This window comes from Artibeus jamaicensis, unplaced genomic scaffold, assembly GCF_021234435.1.
Source record: "Artibeus jamaicensis isolate MK-2021 breed Jamaican fruit bat unplaced genomic scaffold, CSHL_Jam_final scaffold_1019, whole genome shotgun sequence".
Lineage (NCBI taxonomy): Eukaryota > Metazoa > Chordata > Mammalia > Chiroptera > Phyllostomidae > Artibeus > Artibeus jamaicensis.
In genome coordinates this window covers 17,785,624-17,804,734 of record NW_026522025.1, presented here as the reverse complement: position 1 = coordinate 17,804,734, position 19,111 = coordinate 17,785,624, and the positions used below count along the sequence as shown (strand labels likewise).

Here is a 19,111-nt window from a genome sequence, read left to right as displayed (position 1 = left end):
AATGGTGGAAAAGAAAAATAAATGGTCTTATTCAGTTGATGTGATTTTATTTAGAAAAATTCAAAAGAATCTTCTGGTTATATATTAGAACTTATAATTAGCACTGTGGCTGAATGTAAGATGAAGATATCAAAATGAGTAATATTCCTACATAGCATCAACTAAATTTAGATAAAATACTTTAAAAAAATAATGCAATCTATAACTAGCAACTTAGAGATAACTCTAATAAAATATATACAAGACTTTCTTAGAGGAAATAAAAGACTTGATTGAAAGACACAAAATAAGACCCAAATAAAGGTATATAATAGCATTTGAGATCTTGCTCCCTGGAATATATCATCAACTTGGCTCAAATAAACTCATGAAAATTGTCTAAAAAATGATAATACATAAAGAAACAAATCTAAATACCATGTTTATGGATTGTAATATTCTCACAAAGATATAAATTCTTCCCAAATTAATCTTTAAATTTAAGCCAATTAAAAAAATCCAACAGATTGTTTGTGAGCCACAATAAGTTAAACCTAAAATTTGTATGGAAGAATTGAATACCAAGAACAGCAACACACATTTGTAAAGAAAAAAAAAGTACTTGTATTATCAGGTATTAAAACAATATTAAGTTTTAGAGAGTAGAACAGTGTGCTACTGGTACACGAACAGGCCAATAAGCCAATGGTGTAGAATGGAGACTTGGGGAAAATGTTTATTATATGCAAGTGAGGTAGAATTATAAATTAGGGGGGAAACAATAGGCTATTTGATAAATGTTGCTGAAACAATCATCTATTTATATAGAATTTTGATCCTGTAGAGTAAAAAATATTTTTCAAATGAACTGAAGGCCTAAATTTAGAAAGAAAAACTAATAGGTTTGGAATACGATATAGACAATATTTTTTATGACATTAGAGTAGGAAAAATTCTTGAATAAGTTATGAAAATACAGACTATAAAGAAAAAAATGATACATTTTAGTACATAAAAATGGCAACTTCTCTATGCAAATGGCATCTCAAGCAAAGTAAGAAGATAAGTAACAAATTGGGAGAAGATATCTGTAACCCATTTAACCAAGTGACTAGTGTCCACATGCACAACGAACAATCCTACATAAAAATTGACCAAAAAAGAATTTTGTAGAGCAAGATACTTTACACTTGCCAATAAGAAGAAATTGGAAAAAGTCAACTCCTCTAGTAATTAGGGAAATATAAATTTAAATATCTAGCTGCCTTTCATCTAATTGGCCAAAAATTAAAATACATAATAACCTCCAGTGTTGGCAGAGATATGAAGCAGTGGGCACATGGTACTCTGCTTGGACAATTAGATCCACACTGAACAGCACGGACAAATTTCAGAACATAATGTGGAATCATAAACTTGTAGAACAATGTACACAATGTATTAGAACTTCATTGAAAATTTAAACACACTAACTCTGAGAGGGAGGAAATGGGAAGAGTTGAGAATGAGAATTTACAAGTTTCTGGAATGTTCTATTTGCTTTTTAAAAAGTACTGGAGCATGATATCTTTAATAAATGTTAACACTTTAATCTCATGGTGGGCATATTAGTCTCATTTTCTTTATGTTAAAATGTTTAATAGCTTAAAATGAAGACTACAAAAATATTTGAATATAACTAAGTGCTAAATGTTTTTTTTCTGATTATTTCTTTTTTCTCCATTTAAAAAAATATGTTTTATTGATTATGCCGTTACAGTTGTTCTATTTCCCCCTTCATTCCCCTCCACCCTGCACACCCCTTGCCCACCATTCCCCCCTACTTTATTACCATGTGTCTCAAGTTCTTTAGAATCTATATTTCTCATACTATTCTTGCCCTCCCCCCTATGTATTTTCCACCTAGCATCTATGCTACTTATTTTCTGTACCTTCTTCCCCTTCTCCTCCCACTCCCCTGTTGCTAACCCTCCATGTGATCTTCATTTCTGTGGTTCGCTCGGGATCTAGCTGTCCTCTTACTTTGCTTTTGTTTTAGGTGTGGTCGTTAATAACTGTGAGTTTGCTGTCTTTTCACTGTTCATCTTTTTTATCTTCTTTTTCTTAGATAAGCTCCTTTAACATTTCATATAATAAGGGCTTGGTGATGATGAACTCCTTGAATTTGATCTTATCTGAGAAGCACTTTATCTGCCCTTGCATTCTAAATGAAAGCTTTACTGGATAGAGTAATCTTGGATGTAGGTCTTGGGATTTCATGACTTGGAATACTTCTTTCCAGCCCCGTCTTGCCTGTAAGGTCTCTTTTGAGAAATCCGCTGACAATCTGATGGGAACTCCTTTGTAGGTGACTGTCCCCTTATCTCTAGCTGCTTCTAGGATTTTTGCCTTCATTTTAATCTTGGCTAATATAATTATGATGTGCCTTGGTGTGCTCCTTCTTGGGTCCAACTTCTTTGGGACTCTCTGAGCTTCCTGGATTTCCTGGAAGTCTGTTTCCTTTGCCAGATTGGGGAAGTTCTCCTTTATTATTTGTTCAAATAAGTTTTGCACTTGTGGCTGTTCCTCTTACTCTTCTGGTACCCCTATAATTCGGATGTTGGAACATTTAAAGATGTCCTGAAGTTTCTTAAGTCTCCCTCATTTTTTTGAATTCTTGTTTCTTCATTCTTTTCTGTCTGGTCATTTTTTCTTCCTTCTGGTCCACTCCTTTGATTTGAGTCTGTTTCCTTTCCATTACTATTTGTTTCCTGTGCATTTCCCTTCATTTCAATTAGTTTAGCCTTCATATGTTCCTCTAATTTTTGACTAAAATCAACAAGTTCTGTGAGCATCCTGAACACCAGCGTTTCGAACTGTGCATCTGAAAGTTTGGCAATTTCTTTGTCGCTTAGATTTATTGGCTCTGGGGCTCTGAGTTGTTCTTGAGCCATGTTTTGATCTGTTCATGCCTGTTATATATGAGGAGCGGAGCCTTAGATGTTCACCAGGGTGGGGCCACTCAGGTCGCTGGTTTGTGACACTGTATGTGGGGGTGGGGTCAGAGAGGGACAATAGCTGTCCCCTCTGCTGCTTCCCACTGCTGGGGCCTGCAGTGGTTCGTCTCACTGCTTGCTCCTTTACTAGTGTATCTGCACATGAATGTGTGACCAGTGGGTCTACCACCTTGAGCCCTCAGTGGGTCTGTCTGCTTCTCCACACCTGGGATCCACCCACGGCTGCCGTCATACCTGGGTCACTGGCCCGGGGTAGGTCTGGTGGATCTTTCCTGCCCGACCCCACTCTGCTGCTGGCTCTGTCCCTCTTACCGGTTTGGCTGAAGGGTTAGTTGTTGTCAGACTTCTGTGTAGTTCAATTTTCTGTGGTTTGGCTGTGTTTTTGTTGCTAAAACTTTGTTTTCTTTAAACTTGGCTGTGAGAGAAGGCACAGTGTTTCCACCTATGCCTCCATCTTGGTGAAATTCCTAAGTGCTAAATGTTTTTAATACTAAATTGAGTTTTGGATGATGAGTAAGATTGAACCAGATAGAATATGTATGAAAGATGTTTTAGGCAGAGAAAATAATATAGAGTCATAGAGATGGCAAAATAGCATTAAATATTTGAGTATCTAGACCATGAAGTCAAAAAGTGCACATCATCTTTGATGAGATGGGCAGATGGAATGGAAGTATATGTGGAGGACAATCGTGGGGACTTTTAATGCTGTGTTAGGGAGTCTACACTCGATCCTAGATCAACTGAAGTATCTTAAGTAAGTATAACCTAGTAATATTTGTAATTCAAAAAGATTGCTAAAGCTACTTTGAGGAGGATAGGATTGGGAATGGTGGTGGCAATAGTGCATATGGGGAAACCACTTGGGAGGCTATTTAAGGAGTCTAGGAGACAGAAAGAGGCTAAATTACTATTGCATGGCAATGGAGAGAAGAAAAGAGACTTGACATATTTTAAAGTTCTATTTGGCAGAATTTGGTAACCAAATGCATATGATGGTCAGAGGAAAGAATGGATTTTTGCATTGAATTCCTATGTAGAAATAGTTACATTAAGAGAGAACCAGATAATGAGGAAAAAGCAGAGTGGGGTGGTTTGATGAGTTTGGTGGAAGAACTGGAAATGAAAAGTAAAGATTGGAGGCCACATGGACAACCAAGATCAGGTTTAAACTCAGCCTCCAAGTGCATTAGTTCATTGCAAGGTGTCATTCATCAACTTTAAGTACATTTCAGGCAATTTTTTTACCAGATGGAGTAGTACTTAAATGAGTATCTATTTAAAAGTATCCATTCTATTTTTTGTCTCTAAATACTAATACTGACATCGATATTCTCTTTAGTCTTGACTCTTTTCTCCAGGGATATTCCAACCTTGTTAACTGTTAAATGCCCCTATTTTCTGTTAGCTGTCCCTTCTTCACCTGACAGATTCCCAAAGGATGTTTTAGGCTCCTTAAATAGTTCCTCAAGGAACTATTCCTCAAGGTCTCTGCCTCAGAATGCAGTGACATCTTTTTTAGGTATGATTTCTGAAAGGGGTGATGTGTTGAAATATCTTAGTGTTTGTGTAACTTCTAGCAATAGCTCATATATCATCATGCTCACCGAACCTGTAGCATACTAACTTGCAAAGTGGCTTGCCTTGTCTTGCATGTCTTTTTGCATAAACATTTCCAGAATATAGAGACAATGAACATAATTAAAAGTCCCTAAATAGTACAAAACTTTTAAGGATGCTCACAGACTTTTTTCTCAAAAATCTCATATTTATCAAGAGCTTTATGTTCATATTTGGTGATGAATTCTTTCTGATCTTCTTTAAGAGAGATTGTTATTTATTTGGACCCCACAGACAAACCTTCCTGAAGGGCAGTTGATGCGGTCCATTGGCCATACTATATTTCTCAGAGATTATAATTTGAAAATAGCTTTTCATATGTAAATGTATTTAAAGAAATAAGCAGTATTAATTGTTAATAAAGTACAGAAATGCCAATCCATATAAGTATGTGGCCTATAAATCTTATCTTAAAATAATAAAGGTAGACTTCATGTCATCTTTCAAAGGGCCTAAACCCAGCTGCTGTTCTATAAGTCTGCATATAGTCCTTTCAAAATTGTTTTCCTGAAACCCCTCTGAGTAGTAAGTCAAGTTGTTATAGAAGAATGTATGTGTGTACTCCCTGTTTGTATTCATATTGTTGCCTTCTAACAAATGCTCTCCTTTATTCAGAGGCTGCTATGCTTCATGGAAATCCTCAGGTTACATCTTTTTCTTGAACTCTTCTCTCATTATAAAGCAGGCTTAATTAATCATTCTATTACCTAAGAATTTGCAATTGTAATTTGTGCTATATAATTAAACACTTCCTTTTATAATGTTTTATGATATTCACTGATTATTTATAGATGTTAGTCTTACCTCTCCTGTGACACTGTACTTCTCTCTGACTCCCATAGACTTATTGAAGAAATCTTACTAGCAATTCACACTAGTACATTTTAACAAGTATTTCATGTTCACCTAGAAGACCCATTCACTAATGAACTCATGAATGAATTCATTCAATAACTGTTGAGTTCCTACAGTGTGCCACACACTGGTTTAGGCAATACAGGTACACCAGCAATGAAACCAACGAAATTGAGACACCACTGAATTTTAATTCTAGTAAGAGGAGCCCAGACAATACATAATTGATTTAAATATATAGTATGTCAGTTTCTCATAAACGTTATTAAGAAAATAAAACCAGAAACAGAAATAGGTTCTGCTTCTAGTGGATAATAACAGCAAGATCTTAATTTTAACAGGATGGTCCAGGATTTCTTAGAAACATCACATTTAATGTAATCATGAGATTTTTCTGGTTGTCCTTAATAAAACAGATTAAATTAACCGCCGTGTTTACTTAGAATGTCAAGCCAATCTTAACTAACTTCTGTTTTTGTAGGGTACATAATTATTTTTTTTCCTTTTTTCTTTTCTTTATTAACAGTTTATTGAGATATAATTGATACACAAAGAGCTGCACATGTTTAATATGTGTAATTTGATGAGTTTAGACATGGTAGCATCACTACAATCAAGTTAATAGACATATCCAACAACTCCTGGAGTTTCCTTGTGTCCCCTTGTTGGTTTTTTGTTTCCCTCTTTTGTTTTTTACTTTTTGTATGTGTGTTAAGAACACTTAACATAAGTTACCCTCTTAACAAATTTTGAAGTTCACAAGATCATCTTGTTAATTATAGGCACTATATTCAATATCAAGCATATCTCAACTCAATTATAATATTTTGAACAAAAGATCTTTGTTTTCTATGTTTATATAAAACACAATTAGCCCTCTACCACACTTTCTGAAAATGAGGAAAATAAACAGTGTAAAAGCCGTAAAATATTCTTAAAAAGATTAAATAACACATTTGAATGTAGAGGGAAATCAAACACAATAGTAGAAGAAAGGGAGAGAGGTTTTCTATCTGAGACTTATAAGATTTAACTTTCTAATAAAATTAACTTAGAGTTACAATAAAATTTTAAAAGCATATCATTTGCTAAGAGCAAACATTAAAGCATATTTTTGCTAAAAATTAGACATGAGATAAAATCTTACCATTTTTACTGATGTCGAGTTCTTTAAGATTAACTAAACTAGCAATAGTGGTTGGCAGGTTTGAAAGGTCATTGTCAGGAATGCTTAGTTTTCGTAGAGCTTGACAGTTGAACAATTGCTGCAAAAAAAATTAATTAGATATTAATTTGGTTAAATCCATTTATATGTAAATTCAGTAACAAAATTCAATTCACTGTTATAAATGTGGCGGTGAAAGAGCCAACCACAAACACTCACCTTCTTGCTTCCAGTACTCGATTGTTTTCAGAACACTTTCCATCCCCATGTCCATGCTCATCATTCTCTGTGCCCAGGCTGAACACCCAAGGTATTCTACTTTTTTGCCTTCTGTTTACTATTAATATTAAATTTGTCACTGTCCCTATGGAGTTTCTTTTTTGAATTAATGTTCTGAGTTGTCCTTTTCTTTCTATTTTCACAGCTACTAGGATTACCTCAATTCTCTTTTCCTGCCACCATGTTAGATTTCAGAAAGTGGTACGCACTTTGATTTCATCGTGGTGCACACCATTTATATAATATGCAGGAACTGATATACATTTGAGTACATGAGCTCACATTTCTTTTGTGTCTCCCTACACTGCTGATAAATATCTAGGAACTGAAACATTTAGTCTCTGATGTTTGGTGAAAAAAATCACAAATAATTCATTAACATCTGCCATCAGTCCATACATAGTACAAAGTACTTAGTGGGGAAATGCGGAGTATTAAACCAATGGTTCTCAAATCCTTCATGCTTATAATTCCTGGTGGGTGGAGGTGCTTGTTTAAAATGTGAATTCTTGATCTCTCCCCAAAGTTGTACTGGTAGAGTGGGTCTGGGATGAAGGTCTAATCTGTATTTGTAACAAGCACTCTGTGATGTAGGTGTTCACAGTACCATATTCTGGGGAACAAGGTTTTTTAAATATGTCCATCTCATGTTGACTACTCAGGACATGAACAGCTGGGACAGAATTTTTATTCACTTCTGGAAGAATTATCTTAATGAGATCCTTTCAGTGTGACATTTCTAATTTTGTTTTGCTAAATTTTCACAGATGAATTCTCTGGTATCCATGACTATGCAATTGGCCCAGAGTACATCTAACTGCTGCTCGTTCTTATGTGTAATTCATTACTTATAGGCAGAAACAATGTAATATATAGTTGTCGTGTCTTAACTCATTTGTTTCTTTTAAAAAAATGGATTGTAGTAGTTGCCACTTAAGATTAAATATACAGTTTCTTGCTTTTGGTTAGTTATTTGTGGCTCCTTGCTAGAATTTCAACATGCTATACAGAATGTTGTTATCATTTTAAATAAAAGTTAAAAAGTGAAAATTTAATAGATAGTGTCTATTAACGGCCAATCTTTGGTTAAAAATTGAAAAAAGAAATGTTTACACTCATTGTGAAAGTTCACTGAATTTTTGTCCCCTCTATAATATTCTGTAAGGATCATTACATCTACAGGCAATGTAACTGTATAAATTCATAGATTAAAAAGATAAGATCAATTGCCTTGTGACTGCTCTTGGTAAGGTAAACTAGTTATTCTTTAGTCTTATTACCATAACCATGTTAGGCCAAATGTAGGCAAATAAATTTCAAAACAGAAGTTTTTTAAAATTCAAATCTCCTCTCAACTAAATTCTGAGTTTCTCTCAGGAATAGAGAGAATATCTTTTAAAAAGATATTCCTGTATTCTTCTCTAACTTTAAATAAAACCATGTCAAGAATAAAAGATATGGAAACTCATGAGCACCCTATTACATAGAACATGTGAGACCTCCCTGGTACAGAGTCTCACAGCCTGCCATTCGGAACCAGACTGATGTGGGTTCAATCCCCACTCATCGACTCACTGGCTGTATTGTCTTGAGTAAATTGCTTAATGTATTTGAACCCCATTAATTTCCTCATCAGTAAAATGGTAACAATAACATTACCTAACCTGAAGGGTTATTGAGAATATTAAATAAGTTATTGCATTTCATCAATTTAAAGCTCTGCATTTTTTTACATATTAATATCTATACTTTGGGGATGCATCTTATAATCAAGAGTAGCTTAGAATTTTTAGGGATTGTTTCTTAGTGCAACAACAATAATGGTGTGTCTTATAATCAATGGCCTTGATTTGATGAAATGAATTACTTATGAAAATGTAAAACTGTGGCCCTGGCTGGTGTAGCTCAGTGGACTGAGCGTGGGCCTGCAAACCAAAGGATTGTGGTTCAATTCCCAGTCAGGGCACATGCCTGGGTTGCAGGCCAGTTTCCAGTAGGGGACGCACGAGAGGCAACCACACATTGATATTTCTCTCCCTCTCTCCTTCCCTTCCCCTCTAAAGATAAATAAATAAAATCTTTAAAAAATGTAAAACTGTGATTGGCACACAGTAAGAGTTGATAACTGTTAGCCATTACTAATATTTATATACACAGATACAGAGGTTCATATAATTTATTTTTTACTTCTCTAGATGATAAGTCTTTGAAGGTACAAATCATATCTAATTCATCTTGGTAGCAACCTGTTTCATCTTTGTGTATACCAAAGTAACAAGCTCAGTGTCTTACTATATATAGTATATACTTAAAAATATATTTTAATAAATAGATATGTACAGGGAAAATGGGTAGAGTGCTAATTTCCAGCTGAAAATGGGACTTTATTGAATTGGAAGTTTCAGAGAGGTAAACAATTTAAGTGAAATCTAATTTCATAAAACAGTGGTGACTTTTTAAATATGAGTCATGATGTCTATATAATGAAATAAATTAAAAAGACATTTTAATGATTCCTTCAAGATTCAAGCTTTGAATGAAAATGAAATCACGGATGATTATGAAATAGCTGTAATTCTTCAACATAGTATGAAATAGCAAATATAATTAATAGCTAATTAGAATAAGACTGTTAATAGATATAGTTATCCTGCCTTTGATTTGCTAATGACATTTTGCATTTCAAAAACAATGAAATTGTTTTGAGTCTTAAAGTATTTTTGTATGAAAGTTTTTTCTTGGGCTAATGAAAGCAATTTAACTCTGACATAACTTGGTTTGTGAAGAGTATTCAATTTAAATACTGACTCAAAAAAATAATGGTTAGATGTTTTCTAAGAGAGCTGACATAAAGAGAAAGGCCTGAAGGTTGGAAGCAAAAACATATTTTGAGGCAAAAATGTATATTCTAAAAACCGATTTCTGATATTTTTGAAATGCAATAAAATTTATCTATTGGAAAAAATAAAATGAACTGTGCATTCATTCATGGAAAACTATTAATTGATACTTCCTACAAGCTAGACACTATGCCAAGTGCAAGTGACATGAAGTGAACAAGACATAGCAACTAAGCTCAGATTCTTACAAGTTAATATTTAGACAATAAATTAAATAGAGTGAAAAATCTACACCAAGGTAAATATCAGGTATGATAAAAAGACACATGTAGCATGCCTGTACTAGCTTATGTTCATGATGGCAGTGAGGATGACCCATGAAAGTATTCCTGGAACAGGTAATGAAAAGTGGATCACTCAGGAGCCGCCACAAGTGAGAAGATGAAGACAAAATAGGGGTAATAGTGTACTTTTCTTGTAGCATGTACTCTCAATTCAGTACATGTATAAGTCAAACTAGTTTGATAGTATGAAGAGACATGGATCTTGGTTCTTGGCGTCTACATCTACATACATTTAAAATTATGGAATACCAATGATGTGATGCTGGTCATATTTAAGATAAGAATATAGAAGATATTGCCAATTTCTGTTTGCAGCAGTATGGTAGACTAAACAGGCAGAGAGAAACCTTCCAATGCAACAAAACTAAACATGCACACACCTTTAATGGATAGTTGAGCTCTGGCTGTAAAGTTACAGAAATTTCTAAAATACCAGAATAACAAGATAGTAACACATCTTAAGTAACACATCTTAACACAGGGTTAAGTAGGTCTGTTTTTAGCTTTTGCTTTGCTGGTATCTGTTGGTGCCTGATAGATGAATGGGACGATATGCATTTTTTTCCCAAGGGGAAGGATAGAAGACTGCCTGGGGTCTGCACAGAGTGGGATACTGGTTTAGAGCCCACCCCATAAGGAGATGGGGTCTATGTGGGAAATAGCTTTGCAAAAGGAGCCAGTGGGGAATGCATACTTTTGCAGAGAGGTCTGAGTTGCAAGAAGGAACCACAAAAAAATTTAAAAATTAAAAAAAATGAAAATGTGTGGCTAAATCTAAACAATATCAACTATATAAAACAATAATAAAATGTCTAATTGTGGGGTTAAAAATCAATGTAAATCAAAAGAGTATGAATGACATAAAAATAGACATAAATTAATGGAACAGAATTGAGTGTCCAAAAATAAACCCACTCATTTACTGTCAAAAAATATTTAAGAAGGAGCCAAAAAGATGCAATGGGGTCAAGGACAGCTTTTTCAATACATGGTGTTGCAAGAAGTGAATAACTACATAAACAATAAGATAGGACCTTATCTTATTACACTCATAAAAACCAACTCACAATAGATTAAGAACAAGTAGAGGACCCCAAACTGTAGAACTACTAGAAAACAAGGGAAAAGTTCATTGACATGGACGTTGGTAAAAAACCGTTTGGATATGACACACATACTATAGCAATAAATGCAAAAATAAGCAAGTGGGGCTACATAAAACTAAAAAGTTTGTGCACAGCAAAAGAAATAATCAAAAGAACAAAAATGCAACCTAAGGGGTAGGGACAAAATATTTGCAAACTATCTGATTAGGGGTTAATATTTGAAAGAACTAATGCAACTCAACAGTAAAAACAAAAACAAACACTCTGAATGAAAAAGGGGCAAAGGATTTAAATAGATACTTTTCCAAAGAAGACATACAACAGGTACATGAAAAGATGCTCAATATCACTAATCATCTGGGAAATGCAAATAAAAATCACAATGTAATTATCACCTCAAACCTGTTAAATGGTTAGAGGAAAAAGTGAAGGCTATGCAAAGTGAAATAAAGAAAAATATACAGGGAACCAACAGTGATGGGAAGGTAACCAGAGCTCAAATCAAGTTGGAGCAGAAGGAAGAAATAAACATTCAACTGGAACAGAATGAAGAAACAAGAATTCAAAAAAATGAGGAGAAGCTTAGGTATGTCCAGGACTACTTTAAATGCTCCAATATGCAAGTCTTAGGGGTGCTAGGAGAAGAGGAAGAGCAAGAAATCGGAAACTCATTTGAACAAATAATGAAGGAGAACTTCTTGAGTCTGGCAAAGGAAATAGACTTCCAGGAAGTCCAGAAAGCCCAGAGAGTCCAGAAGAATTTGTATCCAAGGAAGCATACACCAAGGCACATCATAATTATATTATCCAAGATTAAAGATAAGAGAGAATCTTAAAAGAAGTAAGAGAAAAGGAGAGAGTTACCCGCAAAGGAGTTCCCATAAGACCATCAGGTGATTTCTCAAAAGGTTTGCAAGCAAGAAAGGGCTGGAAAGATGTATTCGAAGTCATGAAAGGCAAGGATCTACATCTAAGATTGCTTTAACCAGCAATGATGTGGACACCAGTCCACATTGTCTGGGTCATTATGGATGAAATGAGATAGTCACATGGACTACTGAGTCCTGTGGAGGAAAAGGGCGGGCCTGGCTTTTCTCTCAATGGGAGCAAAAACCTCGGTCCTTGTCATGACTGGCCTTTATTGGGTTTCTCAGCATATTACATGATGATCCTCATTTACTATGCACAGGTTTCCTTTAGGTGATTACCTTTTACAGAAAACAAAGGAGAGGATGCTGGTAATCACATCACAGAAGAGGGATATTTGCAAATGAAAAGGCGAGTGGTTGAACCAGTTACACTGATCCTTGGAAGGTTTAGCATGGTTTTTAGGAAGTTACTTTGCAGTAAATGTTTGCCACAAATCTGGGTGAGGGAGTTTTTAGCATAAAGCAAGACTCAAAGAAGTCTAGGTACATAGCAGGCCTGATCCCCCATGGGAGAACCTATCGGTGGGCGTGGGTCCTGTGCATCTCCCAGTGGGAGTTGGGCCCATGCCACGCAGAATGGTCTCCTACAGAGCTAAGCTATTATTTAGAATGGAAGGGTAGATAAAGTGCTTCCCAGATAAGGTCAAGTTTAAGGAGTTCATCATTACCCAGTCCCGATTATATGAAATGTTAAGGGATCTTATCTAAGAAAAAAAAGTTGATCAAAAATATAAAAAGAAGATGATAATGAGCTCACAAATACCAACAACTGAACCTAAAACAAAAACAGAAACAAAAATAAACTAAGCAAACAACAAGAACAGGAACAGAATCACAAAAATGGAGATCTCATGGAGGGTTATCAGTGGGGAAGGGGAGGGAGGAGAATGGGGGGAAAAGGTACAGGGAATAAGAAGCATAAATGCTACATATAAAATAGACCAGGGGAGGTTAAGAACAGTATAGGAAATGGAAAAGCCAAAGAACCTATATATACTACCCAGGGAAATGAACCAAGGGGGGTGATGCTGGTGGGAGGGAGGGTGCAGGGCAGAAGGCAATAAAAAGAGAAAAAAAGAAAAATAGAAGAAAAAAAAGAAAAAGAAAAAAATGAATGCATTAATCATGCAGCTTAAGAAGACAGAAAAAATGTAACATAATACAGAAAGAAGAAATAATAAAGAGAGTCCTTTACAATAGCATATAGAGCAGAAAGGACAGAGATCTGAAACAAGCCCCAGACTAGAAGCTCTTTAAGCAGAGAAACCATGTCTTTTGTGGGTCATTGCATTCATCTTGTGATTGGTTTTGTTTTGTCAAAATTTTTATGGTGAAATATACAAATAACAAGAGTATACATAATTTCTATATTCTTTTACATATGTGTAATAATAAAAGAATATACATATTCTTTTATAATGTGTAATAATAAAACAAAGACCCATACTTCTTATTCCAGTTTAAGAAAGCTACTGTATGTCTTTTCTACTCATGTCCCTTTACTTTGTCCTGCCTGACTCATTGAGAGGCAACTGATGTCTGGAGTTAATAAAATTGCCTCATTTATTTATGTCTACCACAGGTCTAGTAATCTGAAAAACATATATTTAGATTTGTCTGTTTGTCCATATGTAAATGAAATAATACTCTTTGCTTTCTTTTGCGAGTTGACCTCATTGAATGTTATGTTGTTAACATTATTTCATGTTGATATATATGCATAAGATCTATTCATTTTTACCACTTTATACTTCACATGGCACAATTTTCCTATATTTTCTAATGTTCACAGACTTTTGGGTTGATTTCAATTTTTTTCTAATATGAACAGTGCTGCTACAAATATTATTATATACATCTGCTAGTGCACATAATGCAAAAGTTTCTTTGAAGAGGTACGCATATGTTCAGATTTACAGAATAGTAAAATAGTTTTCCAATGTGGCTATAACAATTTAAATTCCCATCAACAGAGAGTAGAATACTTATTTCTTTGTACAATTTCCAAAATTAGATCTTTTCAGACTATTTAATTTTTTTTTCAATTTGTGGTATGTAAAACAATAACACCTTTTAACAAAATATCTAAAAAAAACTGAACTTTTTTTGTATTATTCATTTGAAAGATTTTGTCACATATTTTGTAACTAATTCCTTTACAGTTGAATTGATACAGGGTGCAGCCAGGGGGGCCCCAAAAAGATTTGGAATAGTGTCCAGAATTCAAAGTGTATAAGAATAATGGAGAGACATATAAGATGTCCTCACACCTCCCCCCAGGGGGAAGAAACGAATGGAGCCAGGCCACTGAGAGCTGTTTTGCATAGCAACAGTTTTGCAGCTAACCTCTGGAATGGTTATTTAACATATCTATAACCTTTAACTGGTTTCATAGATATGCTAAATAGCTATGGCCAAGTTTGGAGCCAGGGAGAAGGGAGTAGCCAGGGACTCAGGAGGATGTAACTAAGGTCTGGACTCCTGAGGGAGAAGGGTTTAGACTCAGAATGTAACTAGGGGCTGCGTCCCTGAGTAAGAAGGCCTGTGTGAGAGCTTGGAAAAGACTGGCTCTGGGACATGAGGGGATAACTGCCCAGGTGAGAGGGAGAGCCACGTGGCTTTGGGGTGCCCCGTTTGGCCGCGTGGCCTGGAAAGAGGGAGCCACGTGGTTTTGGCAGGGTGCGGACCCCCTCTTTCCCAGGTGAAAGGGAAAAACCACGCAGCTTTGCCAGAATGGAGATCCCTGCAGCCAGGTGAAGAAGACAGCCACATGCTTTTAGTGGAGTGCGGACTCCTGCAGCTTTGGTAGAAGAGGCCCACGCAGCTTTGGGGTGCCCCCTTTGGCCGCGGGGCCTGAAAAGCAACAGAGACTTTGACTGGAACTGGGTACAAAGGACTCTTGCCAGTGGACCATGAGAGGGTACCACAGTACTTTGGATTAACTCGAGATCCTGCACAGTGACACAGCTGACGGTGCCAGCGGCCTGCAATACAGACGTGTGCTCTTTTCCTGATTTACGGTACCCAGAGTTGGGACAGTGGGAGAAGGGGAGCGCTGTGTGGGTGTAGGTGTATACCCTAAAGGACTTTGATATTTTAGTGGTGGCATTAGGCCTGAGTAGCATTAAATAAACATTTTGTTTCCTTTTCACAAATCTCTGGCATTAAGAGATGTCTTTCCAATTGGCGGCGGACAGAAGGGCCCAGTAGATTTTAGTATTTTGTTTTTGGGAGGGGCCCCTGTTGTATAGCAGTTTTGGGCATTCCTAGGTGGGCCAAATATTGTATTGCCCCTCCCTTGGACCTCTTGTTTGGTAACAGTCTCAATATATGGCTCGACATTCAATTCTTTTTATGGTATGTTTCAATAAAAAGACATTTACAGTAATCAAATTTATGTCTTAGTTTTCATATGTGCAGATGGTCTCCATTTTTTCCCTCCTGAAAGTTTTAATGCTTTAATTTTACTCATTTAGAACTTATTTTTGAGAATGATATGAGGTATGAATCTTTTCTTTTCCCTTTATAGAGGACCAGTTGCTTTAGCACGATTTTAAAAGCAGCCTATCGCCTCCCCACTGGTTTTCAAGATGAGTTCTGTTGTGCATCTGATTGCCATGTAAGTACGGGTCAGTCTCTGGACTTTCTATTTCTAGTGGCCTGGTCTCTTGTCCATTTCTCATTCCAGCTGGGTCATTTGAACTTTATGACTGTGAAATGTGCTTCAGCTAGAGAAAAAGGGGAAGATAAATGAGAGAATGGTGGAGAAGGAAGAAACAGCTTAGCCAGGCTTTCAGAGAGGGGGAGTTCTGTGAGCAGAAGGTAAGGGTTGACCAGTCCGGAGAGCTATACTAGGAAAAGACTAAGAGGAATATTACCAATGGCAAAAAATTAGAGGTGGCTCTATTCTAAACTTTGTGGAAGGGACTATAAAATGAAGGTTTTAGCCTGAATATGAAAGAGTCTGGGTTTCATCCTGCAGGAAACGTTCAGATGATGATTTTTATTCATTTTTGAGTCAGACTTATGGATGCTATCTCTGGAAAAGTGCACAGACATACATACATGTGCACACATACACATAAATTTGCATCCAATTTCAAGGAAATTGCAAATAACTAAAAGCCCATGTATGGTTATGTAGGCTAGATTAAGGACTTCATGACAGGTCACGAAATGTCACTTCTAAAAAAGCAAAAGCAAATGTGATCAGGTTTATTTCCTGCTTATACTTTTTCAAGAGATCTCTGCTCTCTTTAAGACAAAATTCAAATTTCTTAACATGGCTTTCAATTCCCTTCACCTCTCCAGTCTCTCATCTTGTCATTCTCCAGCTCTTCCTCATTCCTTCCCCTCCACCTTTCTGCATTACCATATCTCTAGCCACACTCAGTGCCTTCTAGTTTCTGCACTGACCAAGCTCTGTGCTGCTTTTGTAAATGCCAGGTTTCCAGCTAAAGCTTTTCCCCACCCTTCCCTATCCCATCTCCTCTTTAACTCCTTCTCCAAACTCAGGTCTGCCCAAATTTAAGGTCACAACTTAAAATTGGTTTACACACTGCATTCCTGTACTTTCTTAATATTCTGTATTTACCTCTATTGAAGTCTGGATGTCTCTGTTTTGGGATCATTAGACTAAGCTTTCTAGTCACTGCAGCATCTTCAGTGTATAATGCAATACCTAACACATGGTACTTTCTCAGTAAGTAATTGTTGTTTCATGAACATTCTTATGCAGGGTGGTGACAAATAACTAGACAGTCATTTGTTGAAGTGCTCATGTATATGTGCAAGGCACTAAACCAGATTTTAAAATATATCATCTATAGTTCTTGCAACAATGTTTCAATGAGGGTATTATTACCCCTACTTTGCAGGTGAGAAAACTCAGGAAGTTAAGTTTTACAAGGTCATGTACCTAGGAAGTGCCAGAGCCAGCATTCACATTGAGTTTTGTTTGATTCAAGCCATTTCCGCTGCAGCACATTGCTCCCTCTGCACGATCTGATCAGAGCTTTGGAAAGATAACAGTGACAAGTGACAACAGCTGGAAGCTTCCTGGTAGGGGAGAGTGAATAAAAAAGGGAACCTTGAGCCTGTCCTTATGGTCCCAGGGGGATTAAGGGATTAATGGCTACTGACACCAAGGACATAAATTAGAATTAAATGAGAGTATATGTTTTAGCACTTTACCAATCCTGAAGGGTTATACAAATGCAAACTATTATATTTCAAATTAGCATTTCATTATCACCTTTGTACTCCAGCTTGGAAAATCAAGGACACAATAAAAATGTCATGAATGTGACTAACTGTATATTAAAACAGTTCCTCAGAAAAAAATAAAGCAGCTGTTTATTTTTGTATCATAAATTTAAAAAAGTGTTAGTTGCTTGTGAATTTTAAAAAGATAAACTGTTTTCCTGAAATGTTTCAAATAAAATCATAAATATTCAATGAGAGGGTTATTGATGCCATATGTTGGCACAAGTGGATTCCACCAGGGAAAAGAACTGGTTGTTTAATTAGTTGGCATTACTGAATGGCTGGTTTCCTAGAAGTTTCTCCTTTGAATCCCTTTGAAAGTGTTCAGGGGAGGATCCAATATGGCACAGGAGTGAATGGAAGCTACACTAACCTGTTCAGAGGACCAATCTAGAATTACAACTAAATTGTAGAGAAAGCATAATAACCAACTCAACACTAGCTGTAGGGATGCCTTATAACCAAGGACATACAGAAGGAACCACTTCATCACAAGACTGGTAGGGAGTGTGGATGAGGTGCAAAAAGGGTGGCTGGGCTCTCATGGGTGGCAGCTGAAGTTTCAGAGGGATATTTCAGCAGCCAGAGGTGTTCCACCTGAGAAGTGTGGGGTCTAAACCCCAAGCTGGGCTCCCCAGCCTATATTACCAGAGCTGAAAATGAACCCAGATAACCTCCAGCTGTGAAAAGCAGCAGCGTTTCTGTTTGCCAGCAAGAGATGCTTGAAGATGCAGAGAGCCTCTTAAAGGTCCAATGCACCAAATTTCATTTGCAGCCTCTTACCCTGGGCTCTGGCAGAAGGAAGATAGAGTAGACTAGAGATACCAGAGGAGATACCCAGTCTGGGGCTGGTGGCTCTGGATAGAGAACAAAGTAACAGCTATCAGGTTCCCTGTGCTGAGCCATTACCCGTACTGTAGGAGCCATCTTTCTCAGGCAGAGCACTCCTCTCCAAGTGGCATTAGTCTGATGGGAAGCAATAATCCTGCCTATAGGAATTACTCTGCCCCAGCCTTAATTGCTAAAACCTGACTGCTGTTTTCAGTTTGATTAGATTAACAACTGAGTGGATTAACATCTGATTAGTTTAAAATCTAAGATGGAAAATACAAAGAGGCAGCCAAATAGTAAGACAAAGAAACAGACCCCAAGTGAACAGAAGAATTTTCCCCAAGATAACAAGAGAATTCTCCATAAGAACTAGTTAAAATGGAGGGAAGCAATTTATCAGATAAGGGGTTTAGAGTAATGATTAAAAGGACACTCAACGGCAGGAAAAAAAATACAGAAACCATGAAAAAGGACCAGTCAGAAATACAGAAAAGAATATCTGAAGTAAATAATACTCTGGAAAGAATAAACAGTAGGGTAGATGAATCAGAGGATCAAATCAGTATTTTAGAAGACAAGGTAGAAAAAAACACTCAGGCAAAGCAGCAAAAAGAAAAAAGTTTTAAAAAATGAGGAGAGCTTAAGAAACATCTTGGACAACATGAAGCATAACAACATCCACACCATGGGAATACCAGAAGGAGAAGAGAGCGAGCAAGGGATCGAGAATCTATTTGAAGAAATAATGACTGAAAATTTTTCTAATCTGGTGAAAGACAGAAAATCCAGGAAGTTCAGAGGGTCCCAAATAAATTGTATCCAAAGAGGTCTACACTGAAACACATCATAATTCAAATGACAAGGCTTAAAGGTAAGGAGAGAATTCTAACAGCCACAAGAGA

The 19,111-nt window shown here is 36.4% G+C and overlaps 1 protein-coding gene across 1 annotated transcript in view; it reads right to left on the bottom strand.

The window, feature by feature from the left end:
• LRRC7 (leucine rich repeat containing 7) overlaps positions 1-19,111 on the bottom strand; it is a 491,093-nt gene that overhangs the window by 262,424 nt on the left and 209,558 nt on the right. The window contains exon 4 of the mRNA XM_037145320.2: positions 6,598-6,715. Within this exon, the coding sequence (XP_037001215.1) occupies positions 6,598-6,715 (118 nt within the window). The remainder of the gene's footprint in view (positions 1-6,597; positions 6,716-19,111) is intronic.